The 16466-nt window shown below is 37.1% G+C and overlaps 1 protein-coding gene across 2 annotated transcripts in view; it reads right to left on the bottom strand.

The window, feature by feature from the left end:
- The window catches only part of TMTC4 (transmembrane O-mannosyltransferase targeting cadherins 4), a 52410-nt gene that overhangs the window by 34287 nt on the left and 1657 nt on the right, over positions 1 to 16466 (bottom strand). For both annotated transcript variants that reach the window (XR_004748481.1, XM_035318645.1), the window contains exons 2-5: positions 16006 to 16221; positions 10792 to 10907; positions 8564 to 8780; positions 4681 to 4768 (exon numbers count right to left, since the gene is read on the bottom strand). Coding sequence is in view for 1 of the 2 variants with exons in the window: in XM_035318645.1 (XP_035174536.1) it covers positions 4681 to 4768; positions 8564 to 8780; positions 10792 to 10907; positions 16006 to 16167 (583 nt within the window). In the remaining variant the exon portion in view is untranslated. The remainder of the gene's footprint in view (positions 1 to 4680; positions 4769 to 8563; positions 8781 to 10791; positions 10908 to 16005; positions 16222 to 16466) is intronic.

The raw sequence follows: 16466 nt of genomic DNA, 5'->3' as shown, positions 1-16466 counted from the left end.
ACAGCTATACCTATCCTAGTGAAACAGATTTCTGGAACTCTGCTGGCCACAAATCTCACATAGCCTTGCTGCAAGAAGTCAGGTTCTTTATGAAAGACTTAAGATATCCTATGTATTTAATAACATTAGGATACTGCTGGAGACAGAAGAGTTTATGTTACCGAGGACGTAACTGTATCAGCAGCATGAACTCAGCCTTTTCAATGATTGTTTTACTACGACACTCAAAGTTCATAATTAAATGCAAAACAATGTCACACGTTTTGTTAACTGTATTCTAAAGACAATATAAGTACAGTCCAAAAATCCCGAATGGCTTAGAGCTATACTTTCTTTTAAGTATAACAGAAGAGCCACACTATCACAGTTTTTAATTACAATTAATAACAATAATTGTTTAATAACAAAAAAATCCACCTTACATAGTTCTCCTCTTACATAGTTCTTACATAGTTCTCCTCTTACATAGTCCTGCCTGTAAAAAGCTGATCACCTAACTGCTATATACATTACACAGCCAAATCCAGAAACAAGGGCACATGCAGTTTACGCAGGATTTAGGGTTACACTTGCCTTTAATATATCCAAACCTAGCAGGACAAAAGGAAATAGGATGCTGTAACAAACTGCTAGATCCCATTTTTCTAGGGGATCCTCATAAAGCCACTATGTATGATTAGAAACAAAAGCCTAATGCAATGGAACGCACAGAAGGTTTTTTGGTTTTCTCCCGCTCCTTCTTACTAAGACTGTTCCACAAAGATAAATTACCATCTCAGTTGGACCTTGAAAGTGATGAAGTAACAACTGTAAACTTGGACTAGCACTATCAATGTGTACTGGCAGTACTGCAGACTTTCTGAGTCTTGTGGATAACCATGACTTTGCCAGTAGAAGGAAAATAGCTTGAATTCTGAGAGAAGAAATTATATTTTTTCTGTTACATCTTAACAGACATTGTTTAAGTTTGTTCTTTAAACTGCACGTGCATATTTTTAAAATGCTTGCTCTTCATTGATACTCAAAGTGAGATCAGCTAACATTTGGGATTAAGAGGATTTCTGCTGTGACTCCCTCAATCCATACACATCCAAACTCAGATAAAATCAGATAAAAAGGTCTTTACTCCTTATTCATCCTATTATTTTTGAATGACTAGAAGAATTGTTAACAAAACAAGGATATTCATACCATCAAAATGGGGGCATCCAAGAGTAAAGATTTACACTTGCTTTAATACAATAAAACCGCTGAAAAGTCATACTCGCCTACAGCTACTTCCTTTTACATGGCTACCTTTTCCTACAGCTTTTACTATATAGACACTACTGTCCATACCGATGCCTGATGGGTTGGACCAACCTCCCTACTCAAAAGAAAAATGAGAGATCATAAGGATAGAAAGTAAAACTGTTGGTGATGGTCAGTGGGGTTCAGCAAGATACATGGGTACGGTGAAGAACAGGACCGCCATTTGGAGGGACTGAGACAAACTGGTGGAGTGGTCTGACAGAGGCCTCATGAAATTCAAAGACAGCGGCACACAGCAGACCAGCCTGGGGACTGCCTAGGCAGCAGCTCTGCAGAATAGGACCTGGAGTTCCTGGCTGACAGCAAGTTGAAGAAGAGTTGGCAGCGTGGCAATGAAGAAGGTTAAGTGTACACAAGGCTATTTGACCTGCAGCATACCCAGGGGATGAGGGAAAGTTATTGTTCCTCTGTATTCAGCTCTTGTGAGGCCACGTCAGAAGCACTGTCGTGCCCAATTCAAGAAACACATCAATAAGCTGGAAGTCCAGCAAAGAACCCCTAAGACAGTTAGGAGTGCAAAATAGGAAAAGAAACTGAGGGGTATTGGTTCCCCCATCCTCCTGCCCTAGAGGCAAAGGCTGAGAAGGATCCAACTTTAGTCTTGCTATTTGAAGGAAAGTTACAGGGAGACTTCTCTGAAGTGCCCAGAGAAAGGAAATGATGCAGCAATTGCAAGGCCCAGCAAAGTAAAATGCAATTGAATGTAAAGGGAAAAAATTCTTCTCAGGACGGCAGTTAAACACTACAACAGGTTGCCTTGAAGATTTTTACCACCCACCTGTCTAATGCTTTGATCTATAAAGTGGCCTTGCTTTAAGCTGTCAGACCAGAGATGACCTCCAGAGTTTTCTTCTGACCTAAATATCTCTATGATAAAATGAAACCTAGGTTGCTCCATTTTTGCAGCTACCCAAAGTAACAAGCCTAGTCTTGTTAGCTTATCTCCTTCCAGTGACTACACAGAAAGAGCAAGGAGAGAAGGTTTTTAAGTTGCATGCCCAAGTTAGCTGGTGAAGGTCACAAAGTAGGGAAACTTGAAAATAAAGCCTGAGATAAAGCCTGAGAATACCCACATACATAACAGATACAAGCTGAAATGCAGCTGGCTTACGAGGCTGGAGATCAAGTTTTTGGGGAAACCGCTGGTGAAGACAATCTCACTTACCTCTCTGTTTTCAAATTAATGGTTTTTATATTTAGGAAGACACATCTAGTATGATTAATGAAACCTCCCATACATTTCAAAGTCAGTTTTCAGACCAGAACCATTGTGATCTGAAAGCTTGACTCAAATATCCTTCGTGTGGCACACTGCTCATTGGCCTGTAGCAAATCACATAAGGTTCAGAGGAAAGAATAATCTGAAGCTTGGGCTCCTCCCTTTAGGCTCTGTGCAAGATCTCCTTAAGACCTTATTACTGCTCTCCACAGTGTTGGATGATGTGTAACTTTTCATTCTCTCATTTAGAAGATGCTAGATACCTGCAAGAACCTGAAATTATCACCAAGCTACCCAAAATGAAGCAGCTGTTGGAAGAGACACAATTATGTAACTTGGATACAAATTCTTCAGTACAAAGAAAGTCAAAACTGCTTTCAGAAGTCGCTGAGGAAAAATCAAGTAGTGAAGGCGACAGTAGACATTGAAAACTGATCTGAAGGACAAAAGACACAATTATGCTGGCAGACTATAGTTCTCCATAGCAAATCTGCTTAACAGACAGTTCTGATGCTATTATGTGGTAGCATCCAATGCAAACAAACAAACAAACAACCAATGTGCTGCTTAATATCTTGACTTCATAATATTTTATTTTTTCTGTATCAATGACAAGAACCTTAGTACAAGAACACTTTTAAAATTACACTGACTTCTAAAAGCTATCAGACTAGCCTTTGCCAATTTTAAAAGCACTCAGAATACCCCTTACCAGAGTACACAGCACATTCTTAACCGTTCCTGAGATATCCTCCATATCAAAACAAACAGATTCCTTTTTAAGTCTCCAGTGGTCCTCCTAACAACTTGGCTCTTGAGTTGTTCAAACAAAGATAATTACCCTAGACATACAGGCCTACCTCTATCAACAAAGTGGGAAGCACATAGCCAATATTTTAATTTGTCTAATTTAATTTGGTGCTGACAGAACATCCTAAGCACAATCATAACCAGTAAAATAGGTGAGAAAAGAATTAATGAGCAAGCAAGGCCCCAACGCCAATTTTCATCAAGACATTACTAGCTCAGTTGACAGAAAGGAAACGGGTGGAAAAAATAATCAAAAGTGAACAGGAATTACTACAAATATAATTTGAAGTGGCCAAGTTTAACTTAAACTTATGATATCAAGTGTAGAAATAAGCACAGTGTTTCTAAACAGTCTAAGCTCAATCAACAGGTGTTATTCACATCTTAGACCTCTCTGTGCACCAACTCATCCCCCTCAGGCTACACAAAGCTCTGCATTTCCATGACTGTGTTGTTAATCTAAATAATTGCAAACTGTGGTTAAACATCATAGCCCATGCCTATTGAACTGATATCACACAAGCTCTTCACATTGCAGTTCTTCATGGGTTCACCAAATGATTCCCCTATTTCCTGTGGTAGAACACATTCAGATACCAGACTGCATATTCTGTACAGGTTTTCGTAATCGTGAATTGATGTATTCTTGTGTACTTATTTAATAGACTCCCACGATAACTTCTCCACAACAGTATTTCAACTGCCAAGCTGCATTCAGATCAAATAATACAACAGATCTAAAAGCTCATTTGAAAAAACATCTAAGAAAGAACTTTCCATGTTAAAATAATAGTTACCTTACAAAAATTCTATGAATAATACTATATTCAACATGTTTATGCCAGCACTTGCATATTGCAGGAATTTAGAGAGCTTACTCATATCAATAAATCTTTACTGTTTATTAAAAAAAAATACTAGTAAGGTTTCTAAAATTCATTCCCATTTAGGCCATCCCAACACAATGGCATAAAGTATATTAAAACATTAAAGAAAATAAATTCACAGGTCTGATTTCTTTCTAAAATACTTATTAAAATATTTCTTTATGCTTCTAAATAACAAACCATTTCACAAATAAGCCTAGTACAAAACCTATTTTTCTTAAAATAAATTTGTAGTGTTTAACAGGAATTAGGAACAACATTCCCTTCTAGCTCTTCTAAAATTAAATACCTGCTAGAGCAGATTTCTTTATATTTTCAGATTGTATAGACATTAATAGATTCAATCCACAACAGCTGACATTTTCAGTTTTGCTACACTTAACTGAAATACAGATATATGGAATACAGATAAAATTTACAATACAAAATTAAAGGTGCAAACATAATGCTTACTTTCTCTAAATGCTTTACAGTAGCCAAGGAATGACAACAGAAAGAACAGGGCACATAGTAAGTCTGCTCTGCCAACAATCCCTGCAACCTTAAAAAGAGAAAGAAAAAAAAAATATGATTACCAGATTTTATTCTCAGAAAATCTGAGGTTAAGATACACATATACATACATATACAATGTGAAAGCATACAATTATCACTGTAGGGTTTTTTTTTAGAACCTGGTTCACCTGGTTTTCTAAAAGGTATCCTAATTGTTATTACTTAGGATTAGCTAGGTAAAGAATTTAGCTTTAATTTATGAAAAATTGCTATTTTAAGAAACAAAAAAAGGACAATTTAAGAAAATGTAGACTCTGTCCCATTTCATCAGATTTTTGGGTTACCCTCCAGTAGAATTCTTTACAAACATTCCAAATCCCTGCAAAATTGAGAACTCTGTTGAAATACAAATCAAGACTGTCTACTTTCAGAATATAAGGCAGCCTTCAAATTGCAGTCTAAACACTCAGAATGAGCAAATAACTCCCAGCTTGCTGGAATGCCCCCCTCCAGCATTTTTTTTGTGTTATATTACTTGATTACATTCGAGCTACCTCCAACTGCATCTTGTTCTAACAGAAGCTGTAGTAACATATAAGAAAATCAGAAGCTCATTCTAGGACCTTTGCATTCTGGATCTGTGCCAAACTATTTAAATGAAGAGCATACTCAGGACCATCAGCAAGCACTAGTTCAAGCCATTAAACTGTAGTTACAATAACTTGCTGAGACAAACCAAGACACATTCTTGGATCTTAATTCCTCACTTACACCAATGTCAGAATATGCCATGAACTTACTGTGTGAATCATGGCACAGGGGTGTGGCAGGGGACTGTATAGGTCCAGACATTAGGACTTTACCAGAATATACATCCAGAGCAAGGAACTTGGAAATACTCCTTTATTTTCAGTCTTGGTCTACTTACTGTAGCTCTGATTTCCATGTTTCCTGGAGAAGTTGTACACAGGCCTTTTGGAAGCAAAGCAGGACAGCTACAGTTTTTTTGTTTGTTTGTTTGTAATGATTCAGGCACAAAAGCACAAACTTTGGTTCTTGTGTACTACGTCAGTTGTCCCATTTTGTGAGCAAGAGAGAGCTAAGTAAAAAGGGAAACTGTACCTTCACTTAGTTTAAAAGCACCTGCTAACCCTCCTTTCAGAAAAGGTGTTTTTTTGTTGTTTTGTTTTTTGGTCAGTCTGACATGAGGGAACAGATGTTTCTAAAGAACTTCAGAGGGAGAAAGTAAAATGTAGAGATATAACAGTAGGATTAAATCCACAGAAGCAGCTCTTCCCTGCTTTACCTCAGCCTCAGTTGAGCGCCATAAATGAGAAACTCCTGGATACTTAAACTGAGTTCGGAAAAAATTCTTAATTTACCCAGGTAACTTTTCTGCTTCTTCTGCGTTGTAGAGGAGTTATAAGAATCGATTAAATACCTATGAAGTACTTTGGAAGGGGACAATAATGAAGTGCCATTCTGTTTCAGAAGTTGCTCTCAACTAATGAGATAGAAGTAAAGGCAAGATGAGGCAATTTTGAAAATAAATGCTAACTTGTTATAACAAAGATTAAGGGGCTAATAACACACATATTGCCTCAGATGACTCCAAATGTACAATATTCTCATCTCGGATACAGAATCAGGTATATAATCACTGCTAGCAGGTAAACAGAAAAATTCAGTTTTAAATTAGCATCAGACATAATCTGATGTCTTTTATCCATCAAATGCTACACAGAATAAACATCTCTTAAAATAGAGAATGGTGCCACAGCAGTGTTTACTTGTACGTAGAAAAATGAAAATGACAGATGTTTTTATTATATAGCTTCTGAATGCACTTAACTTTTCAAGATCTGTTTTACATGACAGTTTGTTTTGTGCTGCACATACCAAAAACTAAAGCAGCAAACAGTCAGATTCCTCACAATTACATGTCAAAATATGTCATCTCATTTCAAAACCAAAATGTCATGGCACCTAAAACTCACAGCTCTAAAATGATGAGGAATGCTCTTTGAGAAGATGCTGCCTGACATGCATTCATGCTAGAACCATAGCAGTATCATGATTGTTATCGTGCAACAAGATTTGTCATTCACTGTGTAAATGATTACAAGCCTCTGTCAGCTCTGGGATCTTAGAAGAGACATGTTACCTAAGCATGCTACTTTTTTCCTCGTCTGCCCAAAGTGTATGCAAGTCGTCAAAGCTCACATAGCAAACAGACCACATCACTTATGATTTCTTTGACATGACCAAAGTCTTAACAACAAACTGCCTGATGATTTAAATATATTTTTAGAGCCGAATGGAATGAAGAATAAAATTATGGATATTAATATAGTAGTCAATAGCAAGACGATGGATAAGACTCTGGTGAGATTTCACTTTACATGTCAAAATATCAAAAGCACCGAGGACTTGTTTACTTCATTTTGACATCTAAAACTGGTTTTGGAGAACACATACCATGAACCTGTCTGACTAACATAAGGTGCTCTAACAAAGAAGCTATTCTGCAGGCAAGCAAATACCAGAGAACGAATTGCAGAGTGTTTTAGCTACACTGTCAAATAAAGTGAGGTTAAACCTCAGAATTTGCAAATACAGAGCTTTGCACCATCTCTAGGTGTCCAGTACATGCAATATCCCTAGTTAGCTGAGAGGCGTAGCTTTCTGTAACTTCTTCCCCATCAATCATGTACAAAGGGAATGAAAAAAAGGCCAAAAAAACCCATGGCTTATTGTCAGTGAAAAATCAGTGCCACATATATAGAAAAAGGTACACTGAGAATTCAGTATTCATTTCTAGTACTAGAAATGAGTACCTTTCCAGTAGCTTAGTCTCTTCAAACTCAAAAAAATGACCCTGCATTGTTATTATTCTACATGTCATGCACTCATAACTATAAGACATGAAGCAATCAGGAACCATATCCAGCAAGCCCACCAGCATAAGGCCATAAAACTTTCTTAGCTATGAGTACAAAAGAGCTTTACAAGAAAAACATTTCCTCTTCACTAGAATTTCCAGACAATAACTTTGATCTTTGGTCAGCTATTTTAATTGGCTGCTATGCACGTCGTATTTCTATTCAGGATCTTTACAGCTTCAACTTCCAGCCACTGTTATGCTTTTGTCTGCACTATTAAAGGGCCCACTACTATCAGATTTCTGCTCCTCATGTACGCAATTAGAGGCCGTAATTAAAAAAGTCCTTTAATCTTCCCCTTCATATTAAAAATCTAAACCCATGGAAATTGATCTCATGACATGGGTTGATTTCCAATGCTTTAATCATTTTCACAGCTCTTCTGAGTCCTCTCCATTTTCACCCAGTGTCCTCCTTGCAGCATGGATTCAAAACTGGATAAAGTATTCTAATAGTCACATACAGAGTTTGTATAATACTCCTAGGCCAATTTTCCATCTCCCTGCTTTTTATCAAAGCAAAAGGGATTGAAAAGTGTTTAACCATTTGTATTCAGTTTATCTTCCATTCTTTGTGGCTGTTCACGTACTAATGTTCCTAGTAATGAATTCTTAATCCAGTAATTAGGAAAACCGTGCAGTTTACAGCTATCCGTCTTTAGTTATCATACCTAAATGACTTAATTTATCTTCCTTAATAAGGACAAGCCCTGTGGAGTTACAAGGTTTTGGAATCACTAACTATAATATTTGTTTGTTCTCATAAGACAAGTACCGAGAGAAACATTAAGAATATATATAAGCAATGCGTAGAGTAAAAGGCTATGTCAGAACTAATTAGTCAAGATGATCAAGAATTTCTAGGATATGAATTTTAAGAGCTAAGTATGCAGTACTTACACATTCGGTGTGTACTGGATGTACAGCAAACAGCAAAGCAGCTAGAAGAGATGTCTTTGGAGCCAGGTTTAGCCTTCTTCCTTTATTAGTGAATTGCAGTCCACCCAATAATATTGAGAACACATCAACCATCAGCATGGAGATAATACAATGCAGTATTATGTTGATGACATGGAAACCAACTGGGTAGAAGCCTCCAGCAAAAAGGTAATTAATTCTGTATACAAACAAAAGCATTAAGGTTAAGAATTGCATAAATGATTAGAGATACGCAAACAGAAAACCCAACCAAACTCGATTAAAAGATCATATTAGAAACAAACAAAAAAGAACCCCCAAAGGCTGAAAAATAAAAGCAACTCCCAGCATGCATAGCATTACGACTTCACCACCACAGCACGCTAGAAACACTATCCTGATCTTTACTCCAATGTATTCACATGGGATACCATATTTAGCATAATACCTACGGTCTCCAAAGACATACGTTAATGCTACTGTATTAATCATGCCTATTGTAAGTTAGATCTGGCCTTTGGCCAGAAACGTCTTCAATGTTGCAATGCAAATGTCCCTCAAATACACAACCCAGCCTACTGGCAGATACCTTGGACTAGAGACATTGTGTCCACAAACAAATTGATGGAATTATTTTAAATAAATCCATGTAGTGAAGAAACTGGTATGCACAGAAACTAAGATTTCCACTGATATTCTAGCAGAAGACATGTCTTCACATTTGGACTGATGATGTGGAGGAGACCAGCTGGGTACAACCCAGCATCAATCCAGAAAGTAGCCAGGTAGCAAAGTCTTAGTAACTAATTTGTTACACTGGCTAGAGACAGGTGTCATGCAAGTATCCGAACCAGAAAGAAGCGTAAATGAAAAATCAGTCCAAGACCCTATTTAAGATAGGAACTTTGAGGCAAAATACAGAGGGAGAAGCGTCTTGTTATTTTTGTGTGCTTTTATCACTAGCTGAGATATATAAACACCTATGTAGGGTAGTGGATTTTATATACTTCATTTGGCCAGTCTGCATCTGATTCAGCGAAATCTATTAAAAATACCTAACTTGTTATAAACGTGACACATAAAAATTAGACCCTGGGGAATTAAGGAAGCTAATACTTGTAAAAATAGCATTTTATGGACCATGTCCACATGCTTGTCTGTATGTTCAGATACAGCAACAAATGTAACCCAGTTCTCTCTTTAAACTAACCAGAATATTACTGAAGATGGAATATACCACAGCGGCCTTGGAAATAAAGGAAAGCATGTGCTGTGTAATGCACTAAAAGCTTTACTAGGTTTAAGACACTGACACATTCTCTTCAGTCATATATTTTCCTCTGTAACAATGCAAAGAAATCCCAACAAGACTGTGAAATCCATTATGCTAAGTACTTAAAACACTAACACTGAACTCGAGTCAAAACTTTTGCTTGAATCTGAGGAGAAGGAGCAGAATACTTATTCCCCAATCACTTAGTCTCTGCCTTAGACTGGACACAATTGCATAACAGGTGTCAGCTCCACATTCTGTAGCAGCAGGTCCCACAACACAGGGCTGTATGTGGAAAGCAAAGAAGCTTATGGCCGAGTTCTCAAATGTTCTCTGCGTTACTGCGCCCAGTTGCTAAGTGTTTTTTTTTTTGTGCAAGGATTTGGGCAAGCAGTAGACATTAGCTAAGCATCTTTCTCTCAGACACTCACTTCAAGCAAAAATATCAGGGGAAAAACTATTCAGTGACCTAGCAGCAAAAGGCCACATTGGATTGATACTATTTATATAAAAAATGGAATCATTCAACAGGTCACTAGCAAAGCAGAGAACAACAGCAACAACAAAAAAACAACAGCAGCACAAGTGGCAGCATGACTAAGCTGAGGCAACATACATCTAGTTCCTTGATGATGTGACCTCATCAATATGTGACCTCAACCATATTGCTCCTAATACCAAGGTAAACAAAGCACAGTTTCCAAAAGGAAATACAAAATGTCAAAATAACACATACTTCAAGAAAGAAACAATTTGAAAATTAAAACTCAATTTGATATTAAGATAATCAGTTTTAGGAAAGGCAGCCAACTCCCTCCAGACACTCTGTCCCTCCCGTTTTCCCCTCTTTCCCTTTTCTTGTTTCCTCCTCCACCAAATCAATCAAGCCAATATGTGTTAAAAAGCTTCAGACCTGGAGCTAAATGACAAGTCTCACCTGAAAGTCAGAACAGTCAGTGGTCGATATGACTTATGACTGGTATTGCTGCTGAGTTTGCTACCCCAAAAGTCATGATGCCACAGGTCACCAAGTGGGGTTTCTGCCCTGAGGTCCTGAAATAAAACATCAGATTCTTAACGTTTCAGTTGATTCAAAGCAGCTATAGCACAAACAAGTTATAGCTAATACAAGCTCATGTTACCACAGACATAATGTTGTTTTGTTGGCTCACTACTAACATTGATGAGGCACCCAAGTTTTCAGTGAATGTCAAATTTTGGATGCCTGTCATCATGAAGGTCATGATGCTTGGAATCTTTAAGTAGGCATAACTACATAAATACTCACAGTTCTACTAAATTACATATCAGCTGATCATCTGGTGCAATAATTGAGATATAATGCACATAAAAGAACACAATAGTTTTGTAAAACATCGTTGATTTTACGGCTAGGTTATCTTTCAAAAGAGGCCAAGTACAAACTGTCACAAATAGCTATTTTTCTACTAGTGTCAGAAGGTTAACTATTAGTGAAAGCAAGAAAGCTAGGAGACTAGATATAGAAAACAACAATTAGCCCTTTCTGAAGCCTTACTTTGTACAGAACATTATTCAAATAGTTTTTTTTTTTAATCCTTAATACAATAAAGCTAGAAGCAAATTCAGTTGCATACTGTTCTAAAAGATTAATAGCAGAAGATTAAAAAATGGAATGAGTTATTTTAATTTGGGGTGGGGTCAGGGCCTATAAAAAAACGTAACACTGCAAAGGATAAGTATACGCTTTCCTTTTATCTTCAAACCATGCTGATAACGGAAAAATCCAAATAACCTGACTATTGAATGGAAAATATACACTTTGGAGAGGAAAAAAATAAGGAAGCCACCTTTCCAAAGAAATTGATTTTGTAGCATCCTCAGTTTTCTTTGAGAGCAATCTGGGAAGCTCAATCTAACATATTTATCTTCTACCCACCCCCTATTCTCTTGCTTCCCTGGGGAAAATTCTAATAAGTACCAATTCATACTAGAGCAAATGCAAAGGTTAAATACACTTAAGGCAGAATCTATGAACAAAATTGTACCAGCTAATGAACAGCTTTCGTATGAATGCTGGTATTATACCTGCGTTCAGACCCAAGCTAGTCTATCCCCACCTTCTCTCCCTAATTTATTTTTTAAATCAAAACAGTCCAAACAACCAGTCCAAACAACAGTACACAGGTAAATCAGGTTCTTAAAGCCATGACAGGGCTTACAAAGCATGGTGTGCTATGTCTCACTTATTCCACATTTCCATCTCCATACAAGACTGCCTCATTGTTATAACCTCAGCTCACTAACTACAGTTCCTCTCAAACACTGCTGCAATCCCACTTGCCTCTACTGCATCTTGAAAGCCTCCTGCGGCCCCCAGCACCTTCCACCTCATCCTTAGCTAGGACTTTTGGTCTGCCATAAAAGCAAGAGCCAACATATACCACTACTAGTCCCAAGGTACACCCAAGTGTCTGGGCCACACCGCCTGGCCACTGCTAAACAGAACTTACAATAACTGAGGTTTTTTTTCTTGCTTCTCTTTTAATACATTGCCTTCCATCCCTCCAAAAGTACAGAAAAAATATTTATTTCTATCACTTGATCAAATTTGGCTAGTATTAGATAATAAGTTCAAAAACAATTAGGAAGGGAACGTAGGTAAAAATCTTGCAACCTACTCTCAAATGAAGAGATGCATACTCTAATAGGTTACTAATAAATATGCAGAAAAGAGCAAAGATACCATGGTAGTCTTTGAAAAGTTCCATGCTACAGATGCGAATTCAGGCATTCTCACAGAAAATCCCTAGCAATCAAGACAGAAAGTGGATCCTACTTGGGTCTAAGAATTATCAAGGTGCAAAACTTTAGTCCCTCACAGATGTTTGCATTGTAGAGTGACAGCTAGGTTCTTAGTTCTTTTTGCTCCCAGGATTGCAATTTTGGCCTTCAGTGCCTAAATTCCCATTCTATTCCTCACCTGTATGCACAAACCCCAAAGGTGATAAACTGACTCTCAGGGAAGGAGTGAACTTCATCAGCAGTCCACTAAATCAATCAACATGGTCTGCTTTCACAGGGGCAAGTTGGGACTGGGTTGTGCACCAGCACATATTGCAGCCTTTGTACTCTGCAAGGGGGATTTGTTGGTGGCAGTGTAGCCCTCAGACTGTTGTCCCAGCCAGCAGCATTGTTCCTTACAAGTGTTTGCCTAAGAAACTGCCTACAAAAGAGACTTTATTCTTTTTTTTTTTTTTTTAAAAAAAAGAGAACTAGTACAACTTTAAAAATGTCCTTTATGTCACAGATAACCGTAACAACATGAGATGGGAAATATTTGAGATGAGTAAGCTAGAGTTCCCATTCATCTTGAATCAGTCTTCTTTTGTCTTCAACAGGCAGGATACAGGAAAAGCTGAATACCTAGAGTGATTTAGTGATTATACTTCCTTCTGACCCAGAAATCTTCAGTCATGTATCTTGTTGCCCAGAGAGGTTGTAGGTGCCCCATCCCTGGAGGTGTTCAAGGCCAGGGTGGATGGGCAACCTGGTCTGGTGAGAGGTTTCCCTACCCATGGCAGGGGGGTTAGAATTAGGGGATCTTTAAAGTCCCCTCCAACCCAAACCATTCTGTGATTGTTCATGTATGTAAGTTTTGTTAGAGAAAGTTATTTACATCAATTTTGCCACTCAGTGGACTTATCCTAAAAAAGCAATTGTTTGCTCTAAGAGTCACAACTGTTTAAAAGTTAAGTACGATTTTCTCTATCATACATATCAAAGTACACATCAAAGAATCTCTAAACATATGATTAGCAGCAGCCTACATAAAGCAGGGTTCAATACCTGAAGAAAGGTCAAGTTTTTCTATATGAAGGCTTTTGCAAAAAGACACATCGCATCTGAAGTTGTCCTACTACAACTATTTGACTTGCCAGGTAAGCAAATAGATGAAGGCAAAAACCTACTGTTATGTATCACTTTAAATAATGCTACTTAAAATGAAAGAAAACTTGGAAACAGCCTTGTACCCCATTTATTGGGTTATTATCTAATATCAGACTGTTCCACAACATGGTAAGCATGGGGTCAACTAACAGTGTATCTTTTGGTTAAAATAAAAATCAAAGGTTGGGTTTGGGGGAACTAGTAAATTAACAGAAAGGTTGGTGTGTGGTACCCAAGAAAATACTAATAAGGTAATGTTCAGTAAATCTCAAAAATTATTTCACCTCTGCCTCTCCTATTGAGCACAAACAAAGCATGCTTTAACTTTTTCTCAATAATCCCTGCCTTTGATACATGGTCTTTCTCACAATTAAATGCTCATTGTCTCTGCATTTTTCTTGTGCATTTTGTATTTCCGTATATTTATTTGACCCATGTTAAAGTGGTACTGTCAACAAAGTCTCATTTAATTTCCATGGGATACTGGAATATTTTGATATGAAAAATAGAATAAGCCTCACAATTTTTTCAACATACAGACTAAGTAAGAATTAATCTATTTAAGCAATTGGATGAATTTCTCAGCATTGCCAAAGGCTATAATCCTGGTGCAGGTTGTCGTGTTGCATAGATAAACTGAAACACTTTAAAACGTAAGAAGTGGAAGAAATGGAGAAAGATTACAAGTGTGGAAGTTCTACAAGAACAAACCAACCTGCCTTGTTTCACCATCAGTCTTTTGTTTGTTCTTTTAGGAAATTAAAATATTATAATTGTGTCCCAAAATGGAACTTTGCAGAATGAAACATTCCCAGGAGCTGTGTAATTTAAAATATAATGCCTGAAATAAAATCACTGTAGGTTGTTAATTTGTTGATAGTATTCTTGTAGGAGCTTTGAGATTTATTTCCAATTTGACAGATGTATTTTCCCCCATCCATTTATAACTCAAGGCACGAAGACTTACACAATCAAAATATAAATTTGGCTGAGTAAACAGTAATTCTGTGAAGTTCTTAAATGCACATTGCAGTTAAGTTGTCTCTAAATTTTGTGCAAGGTCAAAAAACATGAATTGTATTCTTCTAGATGTACGAGTCCCTGTAAATTATCCTCCCTCTATTCCCATAGCATCAGGAAAACAGAATCAACAGATGAGGATGACTCATTTTAGTCTGGGCTTCTCTTTCCAAACCTGTCACAAGTTCCTTCCAGAACAGCGTAAGAACTGCTGTGCAACACTGACCCACTCATGACCACAGGCCCACTAACTGCTAGATGTGATTTTATGATGGGTCTCAGCAATTGATAACACAGCTTCCCAAAGTAAAAGTGAAAAGAATCACAGCTAGAGGTTTGTTTGCGTCACATGTTAATTTTTAAGTATTTCAAGAATTGTATGTTGCATGATCAGTTTTTAAAAAAAAGCACAAAAATATTCTGCCTCTATTTCAAAAAATACTACCATCACAGGAATATTAACTGCAGGAGCACAGGAAAAAGCAACTTCACTTGCTCTTATAACATTTTTATGGTATAAACCACAGCTGGAGAAACCCTGCACCCTATAGCCACTTAGTGATCTTGCAGCCAGTTTATTCATCTGTCACTGTGAGGGAATAATGGAAATTTCTCTTATTACTATCAACAGATATTAGAAAATCTACAGCATACTCTTACTTAGAAATGAGCATAAAATTAGATCTGTAGGCAGTCTTGATATGCAGGTACCCTGTGCATATGTGCTATAAACATCACATCCCAATAGACTGCAACCCTGGATGATGCTTTCTTATGTCCATTTGGTGTATCAAAAAAGAGATCCCTTCCCCATGACCATATAGCAGGGCTTGTCCAGCACAGTATTTCACTGGGAAAAAAATTAAAGGTAACATATTCTAAGGGAAGAAAAATAAAACTGCTTAATTTCTTCCCTCTTTTGCTTATGCCTTAGAACCCAGGTCAAGTTATTCAAATATCTTTAGGAATAGGACTTATAAACTTACTCATGCTTCTGGTTTTTCTGTGGAACACTTCTGCACAGTTTGTTAACTGTAAACAAGGCTTACTTAAAAAAATGAAATTCAAAAAAAGGGAATATCAGAATAAAGTTCTCCACAAGGATGAATATTTTGGGCCTACTTAAATTGTTGTCATTATTTCTTTTTCTTATTACCACTTAAGTCAAATGGAAAGAAAACAACAAAAAAGAGAGACAAACCTTATTATTGATGATGGCTTCAGAATCATCAAAGACAAAATCTCCATCATAGCTGTTAGCAAAACAGAGGAAGGAAATAAATGCCACAACGATTTTAGCCCAGTATGACGGAAGGAGAACCCATGATATGTCATGGTCCAGATTAGGTTCTGCTTGTGCCATTCTGTGAAACGCTTGTTCCAATTTGGGAGCTTCAGCATTATGTTGGTTGCAAATCTGAAAGGAATATATAGAAATGCACAGTTTTACACTTGACTAAAAAAATAATTATAAAATGGCAGATCGGAAGAAGAAAATGAAATTTCAATCAACCAAATATCTTTATTTCACTGTCTTTCATAATTACCAGTACATACCAAAACATAATTTTGTACTTCAAATTTGGAAGAAAGATACAGTTTCTCACTGTCTATGCACAGAGATAAAAGCCAAGAAATTCTCAGATTCTAAGCTAAAGCTCT

Source organism: Oxyura jamaicensis, chromosome 1, assembly GCF_011077185.1.
Source record: "Oxyura jamaicensis isolate SHBP4307 breed ruddy duck chromosome 1, BPBGC_Ojam_1.0, whole genome shotgun sequence".
Lineage (NCBI taxonomy): Eukaryota > Metazoa > Chordata > Aves > Anseriformes > Anatidae > Oxyura > Oxyura jamaicensis.
This window is presented reverse-complemented; position numbering and strand designations above follow the sequence as displayed.